Source organism: Chamaea fasciata, unplaced genomic scaffold, assembly GCF_029207755.1.
Source record: "Chamaea fasciata isolate MVZ Bird 193981 ecotype frontalis unplaced genomic scaffold, bChaFas1.0.hap1 SCAF_16, whole genome shotgun sequence".
NCBI classification, from domain to species: Eukaryota; Metazoa; Chordata; class Aves; order Passeriformes; family Sylviidae; genus Chamaea; species Chamaea fasciata.
Window position 1 is genome coordinate 12,285,962 of NW_027094101.1, and position 20,366 is coordinate 12,306,327.

General features: G+C 39.8%; 1 protein-coding gene across 36 annotated transcripts in view; it reads right to left on the reverse strand.

The window, feature by feature from the left end:
* RBFOX1 (RNA binding fox-1 homolog 1) overlaps positions 1 to 20,366 on the reverse strand; it is a 1,151,565-nt gene that overhangs the window by 236,065 nt on the left and 895,134 nt on the right. For 5 of the 36 annotated variants that reach the window (XM_066197711.1, XM_066197694.1, XM_066197713.1 and 2 more), the window contains exon 2: positions 3,229 to 3,449. The exons of 29 other annotated variants lie outside the window; for them this stretch is intronic. In XM_066197711.1, the coding sequence (XP_066053808.1) occupies positions 3,229 to 3,315 (87 nt within the window). In that variant the 5' untranslated portion in view covers positions 3,316 to 3,449. The remainder of the gene's footprint in view (positions 1 to 3,228; positions 3,450 to 20,366) is intronic. 2 more of the 36 variants (XM_066197698.1, XM_066197697.1) reach the window with 2 other exon arrangements.

A 20,366-nucleotide genomic window follows, 5' to 3' on the forward strand; every position in this document is an offset into this window, starting at 1 on the left:
AGACATACGGGCTCCCCATTGGGAATCCAGGGACTAAACTGGGATGGGGACCAAGGGCAGGAGAAGAAACCTCTGACTGGATTGACACTTAATCCTAGATGGCATTTTGTTCATTTCCCCTGCCAGCAGGAGCAGCAGGACAGTTTGGACACAAAGTGGGCCTTGCTGCCCTCAGCACACACAGTGGCTCACTGCAGTCCCTGCCTGGGTCCTCGTGGCAGCAGAGCTGTGACAGCCCCTGAAGCCGCCAGTGGACCTTTTGTGCCAAGGCAGGAAATATCTCCCCACCTACAGGAGGCATAAAGCTGTTTATGCATTATTTGTACTTGCATCTGATTTTTTTTTTCCCCTCAAATAGTTTTACCCAGGAGAAGGAAGGAAGAGGCAAAGATATTTTCTCATTTTAAAATGCTTTACTATGTCATAGGCCATCACTCTAATAGGTTTCAGGTATATCTATTTACTGGAAAATAACTTTGCAGGTCTATTTAATGTAATTTGATACAAATCAACATCTCTGTAACCCCGGACCTTGTGTCTCTCCAAGAACAAAAACATTTCACTTTCCATCATCTCACTCAAACACATCATCTCAGTAAAAGGAAAACAAATGTCCTTAACAGGAGCAATGAGGAAAATGCACGTGGCTGCTCATATAAGGTGTGTCTGGAAATGTACCCACGGCATCCACCCCTTTTTTTGTTTTTCACATGCTGCACTGCTCAGTTACAAGAGGGGGTGACAGAAGCAAGCAGAGGATGCAAGGCAAGGTTTACTGATGAATTTAGGGGGGTCTGGAGCAGCTGCTCATCCACAGCATCAAGTAAAATAATAAACAGCACTTGAAGGTGCAGGACCTCTGAAGACAAACCTTGGTCCATAGAGATCTCTCCTGCTCAACTGTGCAACACAAAACACAAAAAAACCCTCCCAAAATAGTCTCCAAATCTCTAAGCAATGCTTTACACTGCTTTCATACACAACCTTGGAACAAACCCAGTTGGAAATCATGGGGAATCCCTGATCAGAGGTACACCTACTTTCCACAGAAATCCATGCAAATAAATAAACTGGCATCTTATAAGACTACAGCACATTAAATCTGCTTCACATTAAAAAAAAAAAACAAAAACAAAACAAAAAAAAAACCCCAACAAACAAACAAACAAAAAAATCACTCAGGGTTGTGGTTCTCAACCTGCAACCCAGAAAAAAAACATTTACATAATCAGTTTATCAAGGCATATTTCTGAAGATAATTTCCACTAAAGTTCAGAATATTATGTAATTACTGCTTAGAAGAGGATGACATAAATATTCCTATCAAATGCACTTTGCATTATTTATTTTAGATACTTAGATTTACTTTAAGAGAAAAACAATAGGCATTCTGGTGTCCTAAGCTGACCAGAGCACTGTAAATGCAGGTAAAATCTTGGGGGACAAATTGCTCAAACCAGTGAATCCTGTAATTCCCTCATTAAGACAGTAACTCAAATGTGTACTTGGTTTCCAAAATGCCATTTTCAGGTTTGACATCAGGGAGAGAGAAGACAAGAGACTAGAAAAGTATTCATACAAATAAAACTGTTCAACTGCATCTCTAATACCTATTTTTTATTTCAGCAGTTCTTATTGCTTGGCTATTTTAGATCTATGCTAAAGGACTAACATAGGCCTGGATAGATCTTTCTGAGGAAAGAATGAAGAGGAAAAAGACTGAAATAAGGCATCCCAAATTTTCAAAGGGCCCTTTCTTCTAATCTATCTGCTGGGATAATGCGTCCAGAGTGGCATTTTGTAATGACAGCAACTTTCCAACAAATCAATAGTTATTTAATTCCCAACAAGCTCTCGAGTCCATTAAACCTGATTACATTCACCCATTTCAGTTGGGTGCAGTTATTTTTCCTACACCGGCACTTAATCTATAACAGGAACTTATGAGAACTTTCAAAAGCAATTTCAACATCAATCAGCATAGAGTGAAAGGCACGATTTGCTTGTAATTATTTATTGGACAGGATGGCAGAGGGTCTGCCTGAGCTCCAGCGTCCGACCTTCACCCCCAAATTCTAACGGATAGGAAGGCCTGCTGGATGTGTCTCACTGCATAAAAGGCAGCCTCAGCTTGCGTGTCCCACAAGACACAGATTCCCAATACCTGATAACAGCCACTGTGCAATGCTGTATTTCTATTTTAGACATATGTGTCTGATATTAAGCCTGAAGTGAAGAACACAACCCACAGTCTTCTATTACTGAAGGGAATATATGGAAAAACCACCTGTTTCATGCTGTGATTGCCCCTCTACATCAGCAAGGTGTTGGAGTGAAGGAGCACAATGAAGGTTCCCCTCTCCCTCGCTGTTAATTTGACTCATCCCTAGCACAGCACAGAAATGCCCTAACAATGCACAATATCCAACAACTGACACTTAGCACAATTCTGTCACAGTTCAGAAATGTTGGCTTTTCCTAATGTCTTCTAATACTGTAAACAACAGGATACTCACTGCTTAATTAGCATCTACACCATCTATTCAGAATCCCAACCCTAAGAGAAGAAACTCCAGTAGTGCCACTTTTTGATAAAAAATAAAATAATAGCAAAAGCAAACACAGCAACAACAAGCTGGTAGCTGCCAGCTGACTCCTAAATATACAGAGCTCTTGCCCTGCAGCAAGATCTTACACTCTGAGGGCTCAAAGGAGTTAATAGGATGTGTATAAATATTCTTTGCAGGTGATATTTTCACACACACAAAACCACAAGCCCTTTTTCATTCTGTGTGACGTGTAACGTATGAATTAATGCATATTTAACACTATTCCTGTTTGCTGTGCTAAAACACTTAACCTAAACACATCATGGTGAGTTACTTTGTCTTCTGACCTGCCGTGGGAATGCTGACTCCCTCAGAAACCTAGAATGGATAGCAAATCCTCTGCCCCGTGGTCAACCTCGTGAAGCAAAGGCATGAATGTTAAACAGCAGACAAATCAATACAAGCAAATATAGCTCAACTACACCATTTATTCAGCCATGAGAGATGTCAATACACAGATTAGGGTGATCCATCTTTTTGATTTCCTACTGTCTTCTCAGTGACTACGCGAGAGCTTTTGCCTGTATTAAAAGTGTTTGCTTTCTCAACCATAAAAATTCCAATTATTGCTCTAAGTGCACTAGAGTTAAGTTGCTTGTTGGAAGCGGCCTTGCATTACCTGAACAAGTCCAGCGAAGTATGGTGCTGCCGGCAGAATCATTGGCACTCCATAGGGATGTAGCAAAACTCCTTGAGACGACAACATGGTTTAAGTGATAGTATTACTCCCACTAAAGCTAAACACATCAATTGAAAGTTAGGGGAAAATCTATATACCAACTTCTTCCAAACTCAGAGCTAGAACCAAATAACTTCTGTCAGGGGCAAAGCCCACATCAGCTGTAAAAAAAAGAAAAAAATTGACGTCAGCAACACTTAATGTTAAAATTTTCTTCAGAGACAACAGATAGAGACAACAGCTGCAAACCTAACTCTACCCAAAAAGGAAGGTGCTATTTTGGGAGCAGCTTAAGTAACATGACTAGCCAACTACTCTTTATCAGTTCAGATTTTTAAGTACTAAACACATAGAGATCAAATTCTGTACAGATCTACTGATTAGAAATAATTTTCCTATCAGTTCTGGCATATACATGACAACAGTTACTATCAGAAGCCGTTTTCAAAATAATCAGGTTTATCACGATTGCATCATTAGACATTTCCCTGTATTTATAAGCTGTTAAACAATGTTCATGTGAGCATTTACACTTCAGTCTGTTATACTGGGTATATTCTGTTTCGATTCATTATATTTTTCTTGTTTGTTTTGAATATGTGAGTTAACTAACGCAAGCTAATGACTTCTATCAGTGTAAATTATATTTTAATGGCTTTTCTAACCTTTCACAACATCTATGTAGTTAAATTGATCATAACTACTTTAAAAGAACACATTTTCCCATTAGAGTATTTCAACTCTGTTCTCCCAATCAACTTGCACTACTGGTGTAAGAGACAAAGGGCTGAAATTTAGGCTGGTTTCCTTCCTAAATCAAATCAGATTTGATTTTAAATGTAAAATTCACAAGACATTCTCTTCCGCAGCTCATTTTTACTTTAGACAAAACCAACTCAGTCATTAACACCTGTTTTATGTGCTATGTATCTTCTACTGCAGATGTAACTAACGACAAGAATTACAATTGAGCAAGACTTTATTGAAATAAAGAATTAGTTAGGTACTTACAACTTCATGTTACAAGTGAAATAATAATAAAAAAAAGATCTCCTTCAGTCTTCGAATAATCAGGGTGCTTCACACCACTAATTTCAGCTACTTGATTTTGTTGCATAATTACTTTTCCAGATAACTAATTGCAGGCAAGATTTGATGTGATACTCAATTATTTAATGTCACATTTTGACCATCATGGAAGGTTTTCAGTAATTGATTCTCGTGTATCACAGCGGCCGTGCTGCAGGATTTAGAAATCTCCCTGAGCAGCTGCCTGCTGGCCCTCCGCACTGCCAGCCTTACCCCACTGCTAACTTTAGATGTGGAATTGTGACCCTCAGTGATGCTCTCAGCAGAAGCTGCCAACGAGGCCAGCAATTGTCACATGATGAAGTGATGTCTACCCCACTCCATCTCCTGTTTCAGAACTGCTTCACTTGTCTGTTGAGGATGATGGTGCTCTCACTGGTTATCTGACCATGCCTAGCTAGAAATCCTATTTCTTGGTCTTTTATTACCGAGGAAGAGAAACTCTGCAGTTTAATTATCAAGCAGCCTGACACATCATGGATTTTTTCAAAAGATCGTCATTCATTCCAATATAAAACCAGTCACTAACTTTCACAGAGAAATACATAAACAAAAGGTATATATGAGAAAGCAAGTTGCAGTCACAACTCACTTAAAAATACTTAAATTCTAAAAAACCCCAAAAGTTCATTTTAACTAATGCTTATTTGTTTCATCAAGCAGAGAGAGCTGCATTTGAAAAGAAAGCTGATTTCTTTCACCCAGGAATGGAGATTATAAAATGGATTTTGCAAGCTTTACTCAAATGACTCCAGTGGGACAACTGACATAAAATACAGACTGTTAAATTGCTCTGTAAAATACCTGGCAGATTTTTTGTTTCAGCATGTATATATTTGATAAGATGTTAGAAAACCCGAGGAGGAAGATTTGTACAGGAAAGCGCAGGCTCAGGGGAAGCTTTTCTGTGATCTATTTTGGGACAGATTTTTTTTTTTAACATTTTCTTTAATTATTTTGGCACGAGGCAATCTGCTGATGAAATTTCCTGATGACACAAAGTTGGAAGGTACTGTCAAGACTGGAAGGGATAAGGATATTACATAGAAAGAACTGCTAAATCTTATGGGCTGCATTAATAGAAATGGGATGGAATTCAACAATACAAAATGCAAGATCACACTCCTCCTAATAACAGAAACTTCAGAGCTAAACTCAGGAGGAAGAAAAGCCGGATCTCATTGCATCTGTTTAAAGAATTTGAGATGTTTGTGAGATGCAAATAGGAAAAGGAAAATTAGCAGTATTTCCTAATTTTAATTCTCAATTATTTGTTGATTTCTTAGAGGTACTTCCAACAGAATACAGTTCACTTCATCTTAAATGGGAAAAAAAAAAAAAAAAAAAAAAAAAAAAAAAAAAAAAAAAAAAAAAGGTCAAATTCAAATACAACCATTTTAGAGAAATTCCTTTTTATATTCAGGGGACTGGAACAACTATGTTGCAACAGAAACCTAAATTTGATTTGTTTATCCCAGCAAAGCAATCTGTGAATAGGGAAGAAAACAGTAGGAGGAAGAGACCGTTTAAGCTAAGGACAATCCTGACACTCTAAAAATCAAGAAAAACCTAGTTATGAATAAATTTAGGCTGAACATATTTTTTCAAGTTCGGGGGTTTTTTTGAAGTATTTTGGTCTTGTCTAGTGAGGGTCTAGAACAGCCTCCCAAACCCACAGTAACAAAAAAGGGTGGCTTATCACAGAATATGATACAAATAGTAGTGGTAGTGTGAACGCAGCAACTTCCAGGAGGACACTTCCAGTCCTTCGCAAGCAGTATAAACACCCCAGAATAATGAAAACATCAAATGCCTAAGAGGCATTGCTATTTTCTACACTGCAGATAGTAATACACACACACACAAAAACTGAAAACAAACCATAGTTACAGGTTTTAACGCGAGGACACTTTGCTTGCCTCACTATAACAACGCGGCTCTAAATGTCTCGGCGTGGGGGCACTGCAGACGCCAGCTCTGACTTGGCGGCTGGGCTCTGAGGGGATGTCCCACGTGGGCACCGGCCACCAAAGCTCACACAAACCTCTGCCAAAAGAACCCACAGAGGCACAGCAGAGCTTTACTCGCTCGGAACTTATGCCCAGTGCCTCTACACCAGCTCCACCACCTTAGACCAACACTCTTCTTCTCCCTCCCAGCCGCACAAAAAGAAAATTTCACTTGAGTTTTACAGTTTGCTGTTAGTTAGCGTCAATGGTCGTGCCTGTTCCTCTGGAATTTGTTGAGTAAATGATATTTGACCACAAAGGGTGCTGAGGACAGAGAATGAGCCAGAAGAGTATTGATAAAGCTGAGAGCTCTGCTACACTTCTGCAGGACTTTTATCATGATCGAGGTCAAGCATGGACCCAACACCTGTGGGAGGACAAAGCCAGAAAGGTCAGGGGGTGCACATGGAGCACCTCTGTGATGTCCCTGGTAGTGACAGCACCACGTCCTGCCTCTGCAGAGCTCCTCCTCCCTGCAAAAAATTAACTCTATGTGTGGGTGGAAAACGGGAGATCATCTATTTTAAACAACTACACAGCTTTCATTTCCATTACCTTCTAGAACATTATAATGCTTTTAGGGGAGAAATAAAAAAAAGAGGACACATTAAGCCATTTTCAGTGTGCTCATAGAAGGTATGTTACTTTCAGCTGTTCCCAAACCCTAGTTGGCTTTGGTTTCTTTCATTAAATTTTTTCATGGCTTTTCTGAAACTAAAAATTGATTGCAGCAATCAGAGAGGAAGAAAGAACAAGGAAAACACATGAACGCTAGCTTTCTATGTAAAACATATATATACAAATAAAATGAACAATCTGATTTGTTTCAACTATGCAGAATTTTGCAAAAAGCCAGGTTTTATTAATGAAAAGCTGTTTTTAAAGGTGAAGATCATAGGTTAAGGAAGGTAGGGTAGGAGTAGAAGGTCACAAAATTCGTAAGTATTTCAAGCCCAGCAATCAAATATCACAATCTCATGTTTTAGCAGAACTGAAGCTACTGACTGGAGTACTCTAATAGCAGTTTCTCTGAAGGCTTGCTAAAAAGCCATTTAAATAAGAAGGAAATGGAGACTGCTGTACAGTATGGACACACAGATACAGAAATAAAAGTAGAAATGTGCCTGAAATCCAGGCTATACTTTCAGGCAGAACAAGAAAAATGAAAATGGTGCAAGAAAGATCAGAGGTTTGATCCCACCTGCATATAAAATGTAAATGGCACATTAGACAATGACCAAAATACTTCCCCAGGCCAAAGCAGATGCCTAAGTTTTGCTATGGTACAAAAAAAAAGAAGACTTAAGCAACTTCCTTGGGGCCACAATGCCTGGAAAAGGCAGATCCCTGCAATGCAGTCATCAGCCAATCAATGCTGTATGCCCTAATCAGATTCTGACAGAAGTAATCTATTTAGACCATCTTTCTGCCAAATAATTAATTCTTCTTAATGCCTGTATCTAGTTCAAAATACCACAAACAATAGTTCTTCCAAATGCTGCACAGCACCAATGAACTTCAAATAATTTCTACTTCCTTCCTACCCTGGCCTAACTTTCCCATCTCTCAGATCATAAATAATTCAGGTACCACCCTTGGCACCCTCTTCAGTGCCTATGCTATGTCATATTTGAATCTTTTAAGTTCAAGTCTCCCATTTCTGACCACCTTCCCTATTGTCCAAATGCTCTCCATTTTCTCTTTAAGGTTTCTCAGTGGTTTTCTGGTACAGGAAACCCCAAAACTTGAAAGGACAAATTGTTTTCCGAGTCTCCTGATAATTTCCCTCATCCACAGCAACTTTAGATTACTGTCTCAACAAAAGAATTACTAGACACCAGCACCACACATGCTTTGAAAGAGAAGGTGAGCTGCTGCTGATTAGCAGTGCCTGAGGTGATCTGGCATTAAAGGAAATATTGATAGGGAGAAAAAGCTGCCCTGCACATCTTCCCCCACCCTCCCCAGCACAGCTGCTGACACTGTTATGACTGCTGCACTTGTCTTCCAAAGACTATTCCCACCTTTCTGCAAAAGCCATTTAGAGCCAAAGGCTCTCCAAGTGCCCCAGGAGCACCACGCAGGCTTGGCCCGTCCTCAGCTGCTCACTGTTCTGCTCTCCTCCACGTGAAGAACGTGTAGGAGCTGCTCACGCCAGGCACCAACTCCCCAGCCAGCTCCTCTCACATGGAACAGCAGAGTCAAAACACAGCACAGACATTTCACTGACTCCCAAAGCAGAAAATGCCACCTATACAAGTCAAAGCTATCTGCTGCTCTCATACTGATAACCAGCACAGCAGAGTTATTTGAGTCTATTAAGCATCTCAGTTCACTATCCTAGAGAATAGGGCAAGGGCATACAAACTGTTTAAAACTGGGAGAAATCACCTTTTTCAAGCATATGGGATACAGCATATTTGGAATTAGCACATTTGTCTTCTGAACTTGAAGTTTCCATTTAAAAAATTACACTAGCATCTAACAATTACATTAGCTCTTCGGAGCACATTAAAAACTAGCAGCAGGTCAAGATGAACCCAGCTGATTCTTCAGTCAGAAAACAAGAATGCTTCAGTTCCACTGAAGTTCGAGTTTAAGCCTTTTTCTTCTAAATATACGACGAGAGTAAGTTTAGAGATTTCAAAGATAAATAAAGATAACTACAGTTCTGCCAAATATGAGAGCTTCAGACAGAAGCAAAAACTTGGGAAACATGTTCGGGAAACTATTCGTAGCCCTAGGGAAATTAAGGCTGTTGCCCTGGAGGCCAACTGGCCTTGCAACACTTGAAGTGCAATATTTTAGTAAATGGTGATTTCTGAGCACACAGCCAATCCTTTCTGTCTGGTTTCAACTTCCTTTCTTACTCTCAGTGCCGTGCACTGAGCCATGGGCTGCTGCAGTATCATGCTGGCTAAAGAATGGCATGTTTATTTGGCATTTCTTCTGGAATGCTCCCATAAAGATCACTTTACCTCTGCTACCCCAAAACACATCCTTTTATTATCTTTACCCAGTACTTGTCATCCCCTTCAAAGGTTCACTCCAGCCTATCCCTACCCAAGTTACTACTGTCAACAACCCACAGATTGATATCCTCTTTGTCTTGTCTCGAATACTGTGCTCCTTCACCTCCTAGCCCAACTCCAAATGGCATTGATGGTCTCTCCTGAAATTGCCTGCTACCAGCTAAGACTCTCTCTAAACATCTATGAACACTCTCTTTCAGCCCACAAAACCTCCTCGTGCCAGAATGCCACACAAAAACATTGACTGGGGGATGAACTGACACTGCCCAGTGCATGATGACCAATATCACTGTTTCTCTGCAGGTCAACTCCAATTTGTATCCATCTCTGATTGTAATTTCCTCTGAAGAGAATCGCATCTGGTACAAGGAGATCACCACAGTGACAGCAACATAAAAGAACACACACACACACACTTCAAAGATACACATCTACTTAGCTTCACTTTCTCCAGAGCTCTTAAAGGCAAGGCTTGCCCTCTTCTATGTCTTGGAAACCCTCGCTCCCTACTTAGACTGGATTGCTAAAAGATAAGCATTTTTCCCCTGACAGCAGCAGAGTGATTTACCCTTCAGTGAGTTGCAAGACACATTCACTTACACAGGTGATAAATGTATGCTAGAGAGAAGCAGCAGGTTGAAACTGGAGTTAAGGATCCCTCTGTGCCTGGACTTCCCTTGGGCTACCACAGAAACCTAAGGACCTGTCATCAGCTCTACATATCAAGGCACAAAAGCTAAGAACAATCTGGGAACAGCTACTCTGGAAAAAAAAAAAAAGCCCCAATCAAATAGCTATAGGTGTCTTTTAACTTAGCTGCACTATCATAACAATTAGAAAGATTCTAGATCACAACCACACTATTATCCCAGCATTTGTGTCAAAATTAAAGCAGGATGAATCTGAAAACTTCAGTTATTTCATGTGCTGTGCTCTGCACTAGGAAAAAGAATGACATTGAACTGCAAGGTGCCTAACAGAAGAAAATCTCCTAAAGCTATAAAAAGTGGCAGAACACACCTCCATGGGCCTGCAGAACTCTGTTTGTGAAGGAAGCTTCTCTGTGTGTCTCCAGTTGTCCTGGATCACTCTGAAAAGTTAGCTGCAAAACTGCAGGAAAATACTGTTGTTTTAAGTACCAGGAGTAGATTTTGACATGCAGACATCACAACCTATTCACAGCACTGAAGATGTGTTACAAAGTTCTGCACTTAGTTTCTTCTGCCTTAGTGAGCAGTGCACTGTTTCCCTTGTCTCGCAGAGTTCCACGCTGGCTTTCATTACATAACTCTTATCAGCTGGATAGCTGTACCAAAGCACTTGAATTTTCCCTGTTGGCCTCTCTGAGAACACACTCTCTCCCATCTCCAGGCTACTTCAGATATCTGCTACTCTGCTCTTGAGATTATCTCCATTTCCTAAACCAGCTGAGATTAGCCTCCAATCCATGAGAAGTTAAGCAGCTTAGAAAATTTTGTATGAAACTTAGAACACTTTCAAGATCTCACGCTTGTTTGACATCGTGCAGTTACACAGACTAACTGCTGAAAATTATGTTCATCTTCCAGAAATGATAAGCAGTATCACATACATCTTTAATAAAGTCTCAGGTTGTATGTAGATGTATTTCACAAAATATATATTAGAATCATACTTGCATATATCTTCCTTAATCTCTTCCATTTATTCTTCCCTTTTGTGTGCTGAATGCAGGATGACCAAGAAATATGTATTTTTGCATGCATTTTGTCAGCAGGTAAGAAGAGGCTGTAATCTTCCCCTTAGGGTAAATTCATTTGCAAATACAGCCCAGCAGCAACAAACACATTTTTCCTTGCAAATCAGGAACAGACTGACTCTACCCAATATTCACTCTTAATAAATCCTAGTGATATACCCAAGCCATGCCATGAGAGATCTTCATCCATTCCACACAGGATTCTGGGCAATATCTGAGCACTCAGCCAGTCTCAGTATCAGTTCATGGCCGTATTCTTATGGGCACCAAGCAATACCTCAAAGAGGATCTCAGGAATAAAGCCCTGTGTTGTAGAAGAGATAAAGCACCCGCCTGTCACCATCACATCCCAGGCTTTAGCTGTGTGGAGATGACAGAGATGACAGACAGCCACATATTTTTATTGCCAAATCTGGTCAAACAGACCTTTCTTTATTGCTGTAGTCAGGCTACTCTAACTCCCGTATCACAGGAAGCCATGACTTCTTCTTGACCCCAATTAGCACATTCATTATTCATCAAAGTACAGTTTTCATTTGCTTCCCTTGGGAACAGCAGAGTATCACTGTGAGGATCTTTCAATACAACTTCACCCCCTTAATACACTCAGGATTTGCTGACAAGTAACAGCTACTTATTCCCCCGAGTCAAGTTCATATTAATAGGACTGCACAGTGAATCATGAGATGGTATTAAACCCTGCCTCCTGCCTGTATAAATACATCATTCAAGCACCCTGCCATGCCAAGTGCTATGGTTTGATTGCAGAAACCAGCAGAGGGTAGATATCCTAAGTGAGCAGGGTGCCTTGGAGAAATAACCAATTCAAACCCCAAAACAATAAAGACCCTATAGGTCTTTAAAGGGATCAGAAAGAATTTCTGTTCACTACTGACAAGTTTCATATTTTGAAGAGATAACATACCAAGACTTGAAGGCATTAGAAGTAATGTAAGCCATAACTCAGCTCTACTCAAGACACTGGCAATGGTTTAAATACTAAAGTTTAGCCAAGAGCTACAAGCAAAGAGCATCTAAGGCAGGCAGGATTTGGCATAAAGCATTAGAAAGCTCAGCTGATAGGAAGTTCGCCTCGAAATCTGAATGGCAGAAAGTTAAGAAAGCTTTTCCAACTTCGTTGCTATTTAATGTCTGAAATCAATTGTCTCATCGATATTTGCTAATACACATCTGGAGACACACCTAATCCCATGTTCAGCAGCTCAACACCATTCCTAAACTCAGTGTGGGGTCTTACACTTGGCCTATCCAGGCCAAGCTAAAACCTGGCTTTCCCTGAGATGGGTCACATCTCTTCTGCCCCAGTCTGAGGGTCTGAGACTGAAGCCAGATCAGTGTCAGTGGGATTGCTCTGGTACTCTGCAGGCACCTCTGTGTAAAAAGCTGCTACACAGGAGAATTAATTTGGAAGAACAAAATTCCCTGGATTAACCCTCAAGAAATCTTCCAGGTAACACAGTAAATAGCTCTCACCTGAAAGAATGACATCATGTGTTTACTTTTCTCCCCTCCCCTAAGACCTATTAAAATATTCTACTTCTTCATTACACATTCCAGTCCTATGCATTCCTCAGCAATCACAGTGGGTACTGAATTCATGGGAATACTTGATTTCTCATGATGTCTCTCACAACTTTCTCAGGACAATGTAAAGCTAGGGGATCATGCTCTGCTCAGAATAACAGAAGAGGAGAGAAAGCACCCAAGATGAGAAAACCAGGACACTGCTGTATCAGTGCCAGATGGCAAAAGCCTTTCCTGCCACCCACTTTTTTACTTTTTGTCAATTCCAATTGATATTAGAAATGGATAGAGAAAGAATGGCCTTTTTAATCTCACCTTCATTTAGGTTTTAATCAACCTGTGTCAGTGCCCTTGGAAGGGACCAGCAAAGGACTGGGATAAATTTGTGCAGAGAAAGACAACAGAAGAGGATTATTTCTATTTTTATTGAAATCAGTGCTTTAGTGAATACTCAGGTTATTAGCTGGATATTAGTAAGATTTTTCTTGCTGCAAGAAGTGAGATAAAGAATAAGTAGTCTCCTTTAAGACCTCAGAAGTTGTCAATCCTCCTGCAGTGCAAGATCAGGGGATCAGACACCAAAAACTGAACTCAAACTCTTTGACTGAGAGCATCTTACCTTCTCTCAAAAGTTTTCAAAGTGATTTGTTCCTAACCAGAAGAAATGAAACATCTGATACTATTTAGTAGAGCTAAACCAACAAAATGCATGTGATTGAACACCAGGAACAAATAAAAAGAAGAAATGTAATATTCCTCTGCAAGTTTGAATTTGAAGTGCTCAAACATGAACTGTACAGGAGGCTCACAAGACAGACCTGACTTTTGCACATCTGGATTATAAATGCTATTATTGGAACATCGCTCTTGCATTGCACAGGAAAGCACTATATAGCTGCTTCTACAGAACTGTCACATTTCAGGATAATTAATGAGTCAGCTGGGAGTAGTGGATTCTTACAGAAATTATTTTCAAAGGTTTTTATAATTACCTCTTTTTTTTTTTTTTTTTTTTTTTCTTATTGATAGGTCTTCTTCACAGCCTCCTTTCTCAGATGCTTGTGTGATCTGGTACAACTGCCTAACAATATTTGTGTTTTTCCACTGATCTATTTGGCAGTTCATGGTCACAGAGCTAAATTTCCTGATTTATCCTCAACCCTTCAGCCCTAATTAGCCCTTTAGGATCACACGAAGAAAACAGTGAAATATTTTGTGCTCCACAGCCCTAACTCCTTGTGAAGCTCTGAGAGTAACCAGTGGCAATCACTCTCACAGATCAGATGCTGCCTGCTGTAACTCAGCTTCCTTAATAAAGCTGAAAATAGCTTTCCCTTGGAGTTTTTATGAAGCTGATGAAAAGTTCGTTTTCTTCTGGAAATGGGCAACAACACTTGTACAATTTTAACGCGAATAAACACTTAAAACTATTCTTGAGCAAAACATACAAGAACACGCTGACAGAAAATGCACATTCACTGTATAGTACATTAATTTCACAGCAAAGCCAAAGCTAACTCTCCCACCATAAGTCAATAAACTGATCTACTCCAGTGGAAATTCTAATCCTGCTTTTCCCACCCAGGAAAATTCACGTCTGCCTCGCACGTCAGGAAAAAAGCCCAGGAATGCTCCATTCCCACACAGGCCTCTGGAGACACCTGCCTGGGTTGTTTGGTCACACACAAACACAAATGTTTGTTTATAATGAGCACTTCCCAAGAAACACATCCCACCAAACTTAGTAATAGATACTATAGAAAACAAACAAACAAACAAACGAATAAAAAACAAACAAAAAAAACCCCAAAACCCCATAGTTCTCTCCCCAACCTCAGTGGGTTTCTGGAAACACCTTGAAAACAAAGTTCTCTACAAAGAGCAGCACCCCAGCATTCCTCCACTTCTTACAAAAACTGCAATTACAAGTTCCTGTTGGAGTCTCCACTTGTCAAAACTGCAAGAGTAATTCGCCACATCCAGTGAGGAGCATCTACTGACACTTGAAGTGACAGATCTGAAATCCGTTTCAACTCCAGGTAGGTGAGAGGGTGATTACAAAGTATTTCTATCAAGCCCTTGCATCAAAAAAATAATAATTAAAAAAAAAAAAGGGAAGAATCTTCATTCCATGCTAAAAATTAGGCTATTTTGCAAAATGACATTTCAAGAAACACCTGGAACATCACTCCTACCTGTCAGGATGCATAATTTTCCAAATAACTATGCTTTTTATACATTTTTTCCTTTGAATTAAGTTCTTTATGTACATAAAAGGGATAGTTTAGTTCACAGAAGCACAGAATGATCTGGCTTGGAAGGAACCTTAAAGATCATCCACTTTCAATGCTCCTGCCCTGGATAGGGATACCTTCCACTGAAAGAGGTTTGCCAGAGCTCCATCAGCCTGACCTTGTAATCTTCCAGGGATGCGGCATCCATAGCATCTCTGGCCAACGTGCGCCAGTGTCTCCCAACCCTCAGTAAAAAGTTTCTTCCAAACACCTCCTGTAAACCTACTCTGTCTCAGATTAAGATCATCCCCCTTGTCCTCCTACTCCATGCTCTCATAAAAAAATCTCTTCCCATCTTCCCTGTAGGCTCCCTTCAGGCACTGGAAGGCCACAATTAGGGCACCCCAAAGCCTTCTCTTTTCATCAGGCTGAACAATCCCAGTTCTCTCAGCCTTTCCTCACAGAGGTGCTTCACCCCTTTAATCATCTTGGTGTCACCTCTGGATTTGCTCCAGCAGGTCGCTGGATGGGTCAGGCTGGAATGGACCACAGTGGTGTCACCTCCGTGCTCCAGCAGGGCCACCCCAGAGCACAGGGCACAGCAGAGCGTCCGGACGGTTCTGCAACACCCCCACTGAGGCAGACTCCACAGCCTCTCAGGGCAATCTGATCGAGAGCTGCATGCAGAACTCCAGGTGGGGTCTCACCAGAGCAGAGCCCCTGCTCAAAGGATTTTGGACCACCTTATTCCAATGGAAAACCTGCATTCCCAAATCAGGCTCGTGGGATTAACAACATTTCCAAAGCCTCAGAAGTCCTGCTGTCAGAAGCAACCCCAACAAGCTGCAGCTCTAGAACTGTGGGCAGTAGCAGCTCAGGAGCCGAGAAAATATTACAGACTCATGTTCTCAAACATTTTTAATAGGTGACTTTCTGCAATGATAAAAGCTACAGAAAGTCTAATTTTAGGATCTGTTCATCATTTGTGTCTGGAACATTTTCTTCTACATTTTATTTTGAGGCAAAAAACAAATCACATGCTGGGTAGTTGCAATCTTTCAGTGATTTGCCTTAATGCATCCAGATACAGTATCGTGGATAGCAGTGTTACATAAAGGAACTTCAGACAGTTGACAGGTACATTAAACCAAAACAAAATTAAAAGCAGATTAGCACAGAGGCACTTCCATCAGGGAATCCATCTGTACAAGAGTTAAGTTCTACAGAGAGATGTCCCTGCTCATACAATTTCCCTTGCCCAGGGAGCACTGACGGATGCTCTGCCCAGTGTAAGACCTAAGAAAGTCAAAGCAGTTTGAACCTTTTCCTCCTCAACTGATTCTCTGGTAACAGCATAAACCTCCACTCAAAAATAGTTCAACGTGTCTAATGATGTCTCTGTACTAATAGTTTGTCAGCAGCTGTTTCAGTAATAAATGAAAGTTAATGCACATTTCTATATAATAATTTCTGTATTAGCATTCACAACTCAGATGCATTATTCCAATGTAAAATGTATGGTGAAATCAAATTAGTAGTGAGAAAATCAACTCAAGCCATGGAGGAACTAGAAATTCACCATTAAATAAAAACTGTCAAGGATCATCACTCTTTTAAAATGAAATAGCATATATTCAACCAAAATAAAAGATCAGTGTGCAAATAGTAGACAACTAATTACATAATGTACCTTTACAAAATTACATAATATGGGTGCAGCTTATTTCCCTGTTTGCTGTTTGAAAAATAGATTGTTTAATAACCCATCAAAGCTATCTGTAAACCACGGCAACAATAGAACAGATGTTGACTGTTGTCTTGTGCCTCACAGACATAATTAAATACAATGAAACACTCACGCACCCAAATAATGGAGGACAAACAAATACAGCAATGCTGCTCTATAAACATAAACCTCATTTACTGGGCACCTGCCTTATATTAATCTGTGATATTTAAACCAGGGAGGAATACAGAGAAGAAGGTATTTATTTGCCTGCAGACCACAAAAATGACAAACAAAGAATTCCTCTCAGTATTAAGGAGCTGTAACTTCCGCAATACTGATCTCCACGTTGCTGACTTCCACAAAGCTCAGAGGGAATCACCTTTCTCTATGTGACGGGGACAGGACAGTTGCATGTTCTGTACAAAAAAGGATCTGAGTTTATGACTCTGAATGATCCAAACAGGCTAAAACAGATTGTGCCTGCTGTCTAATACAGTCTTAAGATGCTTGTGGAAAACCAGGTTTTTTGATTGTAAAACACATTTTATTATTCCCTGTGATTACTTCCTATCCCCTCTCCCAGCCTGCTTTTAAAGGGGCAATGGAAAGCAAAGGTTAGGTTCCATGACTTATCCAACCAAGTTGTTTTCTGCTAGGACAGTGTCCCATAACGTTATTCAGTACTCTACTTCACATCAAAATTTCAGAGATTTTTAAAAAAAACATCCTCCTTTATCTTCATTTCTATAATTAAATGTAAATACATATTTTCTTTCATAATATCATTACTGTTCCACTATTTGAAAATGATAATTATGCAAATCAATACAAAATTAAGTACCTAATCCCGCAGTTGCTATTAAGAAACAAAGTTTCCAGGCCAAAAAGTAACCTCAAAATTATCACTCATGTATTTTAGAGGAACATTGACGCTTATTTTTGCTAATAAAAACAAAAAATATTTTAAAATGGTAATATTAAATAAGTGTTATTATTGGGGGTTTCTTGGGTAAGGAATATAAAACTGCTTTGCTTACTGCAAATGTATTTTGCCTTTATATTTCATTTAGTTATTTCTAAGAAACAAGACAGAATATAATGTGATCTGCATCTCCTTATGGTAATAAAACCATGCTAGTCTCCTTCCATAGACAACACCATAAAGTATAAATCCAAATGGAAAACAAATGGAAGTATAATGCCACTGTGAAGCAAACCAATCAACCCTAAAACAGCCGAGATAGATCTCATCCAGCAGTTCATTCATTCTTTATAGAAAAGAAATGAAAATATTCCTTGGTGTATCAGATTAAAAAAAAAAAAAAAAGAAAAAAAAAAGAAAAAAAACCCAACCACCCTCAGCAGCTCTGAAAGGTTGTAAAGCACTAAATTCCTTTGATTTATGAGGCAGCGTCCACCGCACTGAGCAAAACAACTCAGCATGGCAGGACACTTTTCCCTGAAATTCCTTTATTAACACAGCCCGGCTCTGCCAGTGAACAAAAGCAGTGGTGCGGGGTGTATAAATCATTAATACTCTGCCGTGCAATGGCTGAATTTCCTGTGTGAGCTGGGAAGCCTTCCTGCACAACAGGGATTTTGGGCTTGGAATTGGCTGCTATGAAATGTACTTCATCATCTGCCGTGTTTGACGCTTCCCAATAGCTTTGTACTTTTCCTCTCCTTTCTCTCCCCCAAGCCCAGCAACTGCAATAGAAATTTATTAGATTTTATGTCTGCAAATAAAAGGAAGAGAAAAGCAGGAAAGGAGCAAGCAAGCCCATTTAGAAGCAGAATCCTTTTCCCTTCATTTAAAGACAGGGTGTGTGCAAATAAAATCCCGTACTGACAAAATTAATTTGGCATTTTAATAATTTTTAGTTTACCACTCTAAATCAAAAAAAAAATAAATTGAAAAAGCAAAACTTCCAATCAAAGAGGGTTTACCTCTAAAAAGGGAAAAAAATCAACTATCACAAAAATGTGACTCCTCTTGAAATTAAGTAATTTCATATTGGAGCACTTATTTATTTAAGAACAGGCAGAAAGGAGGACACAGGAACTCCTGAACTCTGCTGCTTCAGTGTTTTTACTTTTGGTGTATCAAAAAGCTTTCCAAAAAGCAACAGGCAACTTCACGTGCACATGCCAAGCCTGGTATTCCAAGTGAGGCTGGAAGAGATGGTATCAAAGGGAAAGGGAAAAAAAAACCAAGGCCCTTGGAACTGCAAGTTTCTGAACACTCCTGTATCTTTGCAGCAAGACATGCTGAACTTGGGTAGGGAATATCAACACTACTTATCCTGCCTCTGAAGGACGTGCAGTACAACAACAGCAAAGTTGGACGTTTTCCCAAACTTTGAGATGAAATAGCAAGAAATCTTTATCAAACATTCCGAGCTAAAGCATTCCTTTTGGGGCTAGACTTGGGAAAACTAAAGAGCATGACAGAGGAACGCTGAGAAAGCAGCCTCAAACCATATGCTAGCCATCAGGGCGAATGACACACATTACAAAGGTAACGGAGGATCCAGTCAGTGCTCCAGCCAGGCCAGAGCACAATTCCAAAGGTATCCAGCATCAGCAGCACCGACAAACACACTCACAGCAGTCCAAGCCGTAAATAGTTCAGACATTTGGAATGCTGCTTTGAAAAAGTGAACAAGCTGAAGTCAGAACAGGGAAACATTCCAGTGGGCCATTTTACACTTGTGCAGCCATCCAGCAGGCTGGAGATTATCAGAGTAAGTCTGCAATGCATGCAGGAGTCCCTCTGCATTACACAATAATGACATTCTGAACAGAAATAAATGAAGCCCCTGCAGTGCTATTCTGTCAGGTTTTGAAAGTAAATAACTTCACTTCTGACAAGACAGAGACATTTTTTTCCTCCTCCTGCCACAGAGCATTAATTGAGCCATGCAGCCATGTAACATCCCAGAGACAGGACTAATACATGACAAGGAAAAAAGCTTAGGAAGGGGACACTCATAGAATATATGGGCTGCCTAAGTTCTTTTCACCCCCCCAATTTTCACACTAGCTCTGTTTTGGAAAACTCCTCTTCTCAGGGAGGACTTTTAACCTTGATTTGCCTCCCTTTACAATGTTTACTTTAACATATTTCAAAGAAATACTTAAATTTCACACCACTTCATGAAAGATTGCACTTATCATAAGCTTGCATTTTAAAACTTCTCATCTTCCCTTGTTTATAAATTAAGCTTCATGTCCATAATCAATATCTGTAATTAACTATTTCATGTATACAAGACTTACTGTCCACAACAGAGATAGTGATGATTGCTATAAAACAAAATGCTGTGAGAAGCAAAACCAAAGAAGTCAACTTCAAAACTACATCATAATTATAACAAATGTTAGTGCAAGTCAGTAAGGAACTGAGGCAAGGCATATTAGAACTAGAAGTACACCGACAAACCACAAAAACGAGATGACAGTATAAAATCAATGTACATTTACAAAAAAAATCATATTCAAGATGGAATAGCAACAATTTCTGGTGCATTTTGAAATAAAGGGTTAAAAGGTAAATTTTGGTCCAAGATGAAAGCACTTGCATTCTTATTCATGAGTATCTGAACATCTTAAGTATTTCAATTTTGAAGTACCACAGAATTTCTTTCCATATCTGGAGGAAAAAGTAAAAAAATCAGTGACTCACTGTGAACAAAAAATAAT